The 7,754-nt window shown below is 35.3% G+C and overlaps 1 protein-coding gene across 1 annotated transcript; it reads left to right on the forward strand.

Moving 5' to 3' along the window:
• Positions 1–1,007: 1,007 nt before the first annotated feature.
• On the forward strand, positions 1,008–6,676 carry ppie (peptidylprolyl isomerase E (cyclophilin E)). Its single transcript, XM_008315496.3, has 10 exons — positions 1,008–1,150; positions 1,790–1,888; positions 1,985–2,028; positions 2,235–2,261; positions 3,146–3,227; positions 3,545–3,654; positions 4,352–4,475; positions 4,646–4,831; positions 5,161–5,303; positions 6,172–6,676. The coding sequence occupies exons 1-10, from the start codon at positions 1,120–1,122 to the stop codon at positions 6,238–6,240; spliced, it is 915 nt and encodes a 304-aa protein (XP_008313718.1). The 5' UTR covers positions 1,008–1,119; the 3' UTR covers positions 6,241–6,676.
• Positions 6,677–7,754: the final 1,078 nt, after the last annotated feature.

Genomic DNA, 7,754 nt, shown 5'->3' on the forward strand with positions numbered 1-7,754 from the left:
CGGAAATTATTGGTATAGTATATCACTTTCATCCAAAGTTGGCACACCAAAAAAGTCTATTTTTTCTGAATTTTAACAACAAAAATGGACATAGCTAAGTATTTTAAGGCAAATTAGTGCATTTTTAGTCATTTTTGAGAAACTTTTTTTTTCGGAGATTTGTTCCGGAAATTATTGGTATAGTATATCACTGTCATACAAAGTTGGCGTACCAAAAAAGTCTATTTTTTCTGAATTTTAACAACAAAAATGGACATAGCTAAGTATTTTAAGGCAAATGAGTGCATTTTTAGTCATTTTTGAGAAACTTTTTTTTTTGGAGATTTATTCCAGAACTTATTGCTATGGCATCTTACTGTGAGCAAAAGTTGGCGTACCAAAAAAGTATATTTTTTCTGAATTTTAACCACAAAAATGGACATAGTTAAGTATTTTAAGGCAAATTAGTGCATTTTTAGTATGCATAGATAGACACGCACACGCGCAAACGCACACACGCAAACACACACGCACAGACGCAGACACACATACACAGACACAGGCAAACACAGACACAGACACAAAGCACACAGACACACACGCACACGTAAAAACACACAGACGCACACAGGCAGACACAGATGCAAAGCACACAGACACACAAAGTTGACGTACCAAAAAAGTACATTTTTCTGAATTTTTCCGATAAAAATGGATATAGCTAAGTATTTAAAGGCAAATTAGTCTATTTTTATTTTTTATTTTTAAAACATTGGTTTTTTTCATCCGTAATAAATTATTGGTACAACGAAGTACTTGAGCAGAAAATTCCGAAATTAAAGTTGCAATTGTATGTTTATCACGTCGTAATTTAATTAGGAAAAAGGTCTATTTGGACACGACACAACTTTACTCACATCACGACTTTATTCTCATAAATGTAGAACATCGAGTTTTTATGTAAAGTAACGAGTAAGTAAATTTACGACAAACAACTCGACTTGTAATAAACGTTCAACGTTCTTTAAAAGACTTTTCCGACAGGAGGCGCTGGAGATAATCCTAACAATGGATGCGGATCCTTCCGTGACGACACCATTCAACAACTTCCGGGGTAAACATTGAGAGGTCAAAATCAACATGGCGGCAAATAAGCGAGTTCTGTATGTTGGTGAGTTTGTTTTAATTCATTTTATAAAAGTGTCCGCAATAGAACTGTTTAAGAACGAAGAGGGGGTGAAAGTCGTCAATCTGGGTAAAAATGAAACACGATTGTTGTGAATCGATAGAAAAACCGCTGCGACAAATAGAAGCAACCGGTGAAATGTGTGTTTTCATGTAGACGTTTTTGTCATGGTTTAGGAGCAGAATCGGCTTCTGGTTGGTTTGTGTCGTAATGTGAAATAAAAACACACTCGTCTGCTTTTATAATCATAATATTAAGAAAAGCCAAGTCGATTTATTAGCGTTAAACACCGTTGTAAAACATAAACATGTATATAGTAGTTATATAGTTCACAATTTAAGGTTTAGAAACAAATACAGTTTGAAAGATTATTTCCCTTTTTTTTAAGCTTGTGATTCGAAAACGAAATAGGTTTGTTCTAATAGAACACACAGATTCATGACTTAATTTTTCACAAGATAGTTTTATTGTCGTAAGATGTTAATAATAATAATAAAATAATAATAAAATAATAAAATCATTATTATTTAAAAGGAAAGATAGACATTCTGTGTACAACCCTGTGTTCGGTGTACGTGTGTAAATGTTGATAATAAATGATAAACCGCTGGTTGTTTGTGTCAGGTGGTCTGGCTGAAGAGGTGGATGAGAAAGTACTGCACGCTGCATTTATCCCCTTTGGAGACATCATAGACATCCAGATCCCGTTGGACTATGAGACGGGTGAGACTCAGTCACTGTATGCTGTGTGTGTGTGATGATGATGAATTATAGCTGTTAATTGTTTAATAACAATGCTTCATTATTTTCTGTTGTCAGAGAAACACAGAGGCTTTGCCTTCATTGAGTTTGAACTGGCAGAGGTACGTAACTCTAAATGACTGTATTCTATATGTTAAAATACATGGATTAAATAATTTATATAAAGGCAGTAAAATCAGGAGATCTTCGTTAAAAGGTGCCTGTGTTTTTTTTCTGTAGATAACTTAACTGCCATGCTTAGACTGACCTGTAGAGGCAGTATAAATACACTCTGTCTCTCTCAACATTTTGTCTCCATCTTTTGCAGGATGCTGCTGCAGCTATCGATAACATGGTGAGTGTCATCAGTGATGTCATCAGTATCAGACAAGGACACAAGGAAGAAAAAACTTCCTCTTCAAAAAGGATGTCTTCCTCAAGAAGAAAAAAATCCCCTGATTCAAAAAGAAATTATTTCCTTGAAAATAACTCTTCCTCCTTGAACAAAGAAAACTTTCTTCAAAATAATTCTTCCTCAAAATAATAAAAACAAATATTTGAAAAAACACTTCCTTGAAACAAGATCTTTCTCCACAAAATCTTCTGATAAAAATTATTCTGATAAAAATCTTCCTAAAAGAAATCTTTTTGGAAGAAATGTTCCTTGGAAAAAAGAAACATTTCTACAAGGAATACATCTTTAAAAAAAAACTTCTATATGTTCCTTGTGGAAAACATTCCTCCTAAAAATCTTAAGAACAAAAATTCTCCTCCTTTTTTTCCTGACAGTTTCCCTGATACACTTTCATAGTAATTTTTTAACTAAATATCTAAAACAAACATGAATTATATTCAGCAAAACATAATAGAATATGACAGTAAAGGTGGAACACAAACATTGTTAATGTGTAAACTGATGTAAACAGACGGCGTGGTGAATGTAGCGTTAGCATCACCTCCAGTCAGTTTTCTTTACAGCTGCTGTTGGTGGGAGTTATTGATGGTCGTTCTCCAAACAAAGATCACGTTGATGTTGTCCAACAATGCTGTGGTTTCTCTCACTGAAGTGAGCGACTTCACAGGAAACTGGACACACTGCAGAGTGACACCTGTAGAAAAAACTGATTAATGCACCATAAAAATGTCAAACTGAAACACAAGAGACACGTGGGTGAAACTGCTGTTTAAACAAATGTCACGTCACGAACCATTTGTTATTTTTCTGTTTTGCCTGAATAGAATGAGTCGGAGCTTTTTGGACGGACGGTGAGGGTCAACATCGCCAAACCCATGAGGATCAAAGAAGGTTCTTCTCGACCGGGTGATTATTGACACAGCATTCACAGAGAAAACAGTTTCACGGAACAGTACCAGTGGGTTAGCAAACCAAGGACCGGTCGACCGGTACCAGCCGTTACTGTGGACCAGTAATACCACACCATCTTTGAAGTGTCATTAAATTTTCTTCTAGTTTTTCTTCTGTTCTGTATCAGAGTCTGAATGACCTTTGACCTGTTGTTCTGAAACACTGACAGATGATCTTTGAATGATTGAACAGTAAAGAGACATGACTGGATACTTTTGGAATGAAGTACATCAGTGAAACTGAAGTACACTTTGTCTTTGTTTGTCTTCCAGTGTGGACCGACGATGATTGGCTGAAAAAGTTCTCAGGAAAGACGATGGAGGAGGCTGAAGCTGAGGCTGCAGGTGGAGAAACGGGCAGCGCAGCGACAGCAGCTCAGGAGGTTTTTTACCTTTTATTTAATGTGTTCAATAAGAACGTTTGATTCCAGTGAAGAACCGACATTTCTGGACTTTTGAGCGCAACTGAATATCAGCCACATCCACTAAATTTAAAAAGAAAAAAAAACATTGTAGGCCGTGCTGCAGGTGTCTACTGTATGTTGTAACGCAGGATATTTACACAGAAAGATTTTGTTTCACTTTTAATTAAATCAATGTTTTTTTCTGAACAGTTCCTGTAACAGGTCTGGTTACATGTTAGCTCCTTCCTGCGTCGTAGCCGTAGGGTTAGTGATCTGCTCTCTCTCTCTCTGTCTCTCTCTCTCTGTCGCTCTCTCTGTCTCTCTGTCTCTCTCTCTCTGTCTCTCTCTCTGTCTCTCTTTCTCTCTCTCTGTCTCTCTCTCTCTCTCTCTCTCTCACTCTTCTCAACTACCTCTCTCTCTCTCTCTCTCTGTCTCTCTCTCTCTCCCTCTCTCTCCCCACACACACGTACACAGCCGTTCACAGACAGACATACGTTACTAGTATGACACACAGTAGCCAACCAGAAAAGTCATTGATCGCTAGTGGTATGAACTTCGTTAGCTTTTAAAAATCCTGCCGCATCATTGTTCAAGTCGCAAGATTCAAAGCGTGTGAAAGGAGCAGCGTCTTATAGTCCGCGACTGACGGTAAGTTTTGTTCTGTGTGTTCTTGCAGGGTGAGCCGCCGGCCAAAAAGGGGCGAGTTAATCCTCAGGTCTACATGGACATCAAGATTGGCAACAAGCCGGCAGGAAGACTACGCTTCCTCCTCAGAGCGGACATCGTTCCCATGACAGCAGGTGTGTGTGACGTCCAGTAGGAGGAACCCTGGGGTTCTCGGGTTCTTACTGAAATCAATTCTTTAAAAAGTCTTTAAAAAAACTTGGACTGAGTCAAAGCTACCAAAGAATTCTCAAAAAAGAAATTATTTAAAAATCACAATTAAAACATTTTATTTTCTAATTCACAGAAAACTTCCGCTGTCTCTGCACACATGAGAAAGGCTTCGGCTACAAAGGCAGCAGTTTCCACCGCGTCATTCCTCAGTTCATGTGCCAGGGCGGCGACTTCACCAACCACAACGGCACCGGCGGCAAATCCATCTATGGCAGGAAGTTTGATGATGAAAACTTTGTTCTCAAACACACGGCTCCAGGTGAGCGATCAGACCACACATGTCAAACTCAGGCCCGGGGCCCAAATCTGGCCCACAGCATAATTATATTTGGCCCACTAGCACGTAGCACCTATATACTAGCAGGATTTGTAGTATTAGTGGTGTATATGCTATGTTAGTATGTCCTGTAAAAAAAAAGTTTGTTTTCATTAAAACATGAAAACATTCTACATCACAGATCGAGTCGATTTTTCAGTAAATGTTCATTTCGGCCCAGTGTGACTTTGAGTCCCCCCCCCCACCCCCCCATGTAGACTGTCAAATCCCGACTGGTTTAAACTGGTGGTCTGTGACCTCTGACCTCACAGGTCAGCTCTCCATGGCCAACTCTGGACCAAACACCAACGGCTCTCAGTTCTTCATCACCAATGACAAGACGGACTGGCTGGATGGCAAACACGTGGTGTTTGGAGACCTGGTGGAGGGCATGGACGTGCTGCGAGCCATGGAGGTAAAACACACGCGACGCTTGACACAGAATACAGATAAAACTGATGACTTTCTGTCCCCAAAGACTGATACCGATATTGATTACCGATAATGTACCTGTAGATGAGAAAGACTCATCATGAGGTCAATACTGTACACAAAACTAGGGATGTCCGATAATATGCGCCCACCGATATTATCAGCCGATATTAGCGTAATTATATAATATAATTAAGAATCGTTATCGTTTTTTTTTTTTCTCCAATAATAAAAACCCGATAACAAAACGCCTTGGTTTGGACAAAGATACTGGAATCGGTTGTGGGATACTGAGATGTTTATCGCAGTTTTGGGGGAAAACGTCTGCATATATCGGCACCGGTTGATATCGGTATCGGCAATTAAGTGTTTGGACAATATTGGCAAAAAGTTCATATCGGACAACCCTAAACAAAACCAAAACATTTTTGACTCTTTAAATGAAACTTGTAGCAACTGTTTATTTGTTGTAGTAAGTCTTGATATTTCAAATAATGGCTCCTAGAACTGAAGTACTACTGCATCAGGGTCTAATAAAAGAGAGAAAAGATAATCAATAAAATAAATAAATAATAATAAAACAGTTAAAAGAAGATCTGTGCATCCTTCTCTTTAAAGTTCAGGAAAAGATCATTTTCCGGTAAATCGACCTTTGATCTTGAATTTACTGTACTAATAATTTTCTGAAAAAATCCCAAAAATTAATAAAAATTCACCATCTTTTTTGGAACAATATACTTTTTTGGTTTGTCAATCGTGGATTACAATAAATTCTCTACTAATAAGTTGCTGAAAAAGTTTTCAAAAATCAAAAGAAATTGCAATGTTTTCTTTTCTTTTGGATTTTTCAGGCCCAAGGAACAAAAGACGGGAAACCCAAGCAGAAAGTGATCATTTCAGACTGTGGAGAATACGTGTGAAAACAGTTTTCAACTGCTTATTGGCGTGTGTAAAAGCGTGAATGTGTTCATGTAAATATTTCAATACAAACTTTTGTACAGCTCGTGTCAAATTTATTAAGAGACCCTGATATTTTTGTTTACAGTAACAAAGATTGAACAGAAAAGAAATACAAAAAAAACATCATGAAAGCTGTTCAGATCAGATCATCTTGAAAAAAAATCTTATTAAAAAAATTCTTCAAAAAATTCCATTCCATAGTTTTCTCAAAAATTTCCTAATAAACATGCAGAAAAGATTTTCATCATAATTTTTCATGGCATGTGAAACTGAAAAAGTCAAAAAAAAAAAACTATTTCGGAAAGATTCTTGTCTTGCATGCTTTTCATAAAATTCGGGCATTTAGAGCACATTGTTACAAATTTATTTGTATAAACGTTTCTTTAAAAATGTGAACTTTGTGTGTCATTTTTGGACAAAACCTAAAAATGTTTGATAAAAATATTTCTAAAATTATTTTTAAAAATGTTCTTTACCTGCATGTTTCTCTTAAATTCAGGTCATTTTAGAGAATATTTTTAGTATGTATTTGTTTTTTGTTTTTTTCAAAATTCATACTTTTTGTCTCAGTCTTTGGTCAAAAACTAAAAAAACATTGATGGAATTTAAAAAAAAATTTTTTTCAAAAGGTTATCTTTACCTGCATGTTTCTCATAAAATTAGGACATTTAGAGAGCATTTTTAGAAAATAACTTATAAAATTTTCTGCAAAATGTGAATTTTATGTCTCAAATTTGGTCAAATTTTGATAGATTTTGATGAAAACTTTTGTAAAATTATTTTTCAAAACTTTACCTTTTTCAGCATAGTTCTCATAAAATCAGGACATTTAAAGAACATTTTTCAAAATTTATTTTTATAACATATTCTGTCCAATTGTGAACTTTTTGTCTAATTTTTGGACAAAAACTAAAACAATTTGCTGAAAATATTTGTAAAATTATTTTTCAAAATGTCATAATTTCTTGCATGTTTCTTATAAAATTAGGGCATTTAGAGAACATTTTCAGAAATTTACTTTTATAAAACTTTATGTCAAAATATCAGATATAAATGTCATTTTTGGTCAAAAACTAAGAAATTTTGGTGAAAAGTTTGGATTTTTTTTTTAAAATTGTATCTTTGCCTGCATGTTTCTTATAAAATTAGTGCATGTAGAGAACATTTTTAGAAATTGTTCTTAATAAAATTTTCTGTCAAAATGTGCAGATTTTGTGTCATTTTGGTCAAAAACTAAAACATTTTGACAAAATTGTTTTGCAAAATTATTTTTCAAAGCTGTATCTTTGCATTTTTCTCAAAATGTCAGTTTTTTATGTCATTTTCCATCAAAAACTAAAAAAGAGATACAGAAAAAGAGAAATAAGAAAAAGAGAGAAAAGAAAAAGATACAGTTTTGAAAAATAATTTTACAAAACATTTCCATCAAAATTTCTTAATTTTTGATCAAAATTGACATGAAAAACTGACATTT

This window comes from Cynoglossus semilaevis, chromosome 1 (assembly GCF_000523025.1).
Source record: "Cynoglossus semilaevis isolate Cse_v1.0 chromosome 1, Cse_v1.0, whole genome shotgun sequence".
NCBI lineage: Eukaryota > Metazoa > Chordata > Actinopteri > Pleuronectiformes > Cynoglossidae > Cynoglossus > Cynoglossus semilaevis.

What these genes read in the sequence shown, in the direction of transcription:
- ppie (XM_008315496.3), top strand. Translation starts at nt 1,120, where the DNA reads ATGGCGGCAAATAAGCGAGTTCTGTATGTTG. An exon ending in TAAGCGAGTTCTGTATGTTG is followed by an intron (nt 1,151 to 1,789) that starts GTGAGTTTGTTT and finishes TGTTTGTGTCAG; the next exon opens with GTGGTCTGGCTGAAGAGGTG. An exon ending in ACGTGCTGCGAGCCATGGAG is followed by an intron (nt 5,304 to 6,171) that starts GTAAAACACACG and finishes TGGATTTTTCAG; the next exon opens with GCCCAAGGAACAAAAGACGG.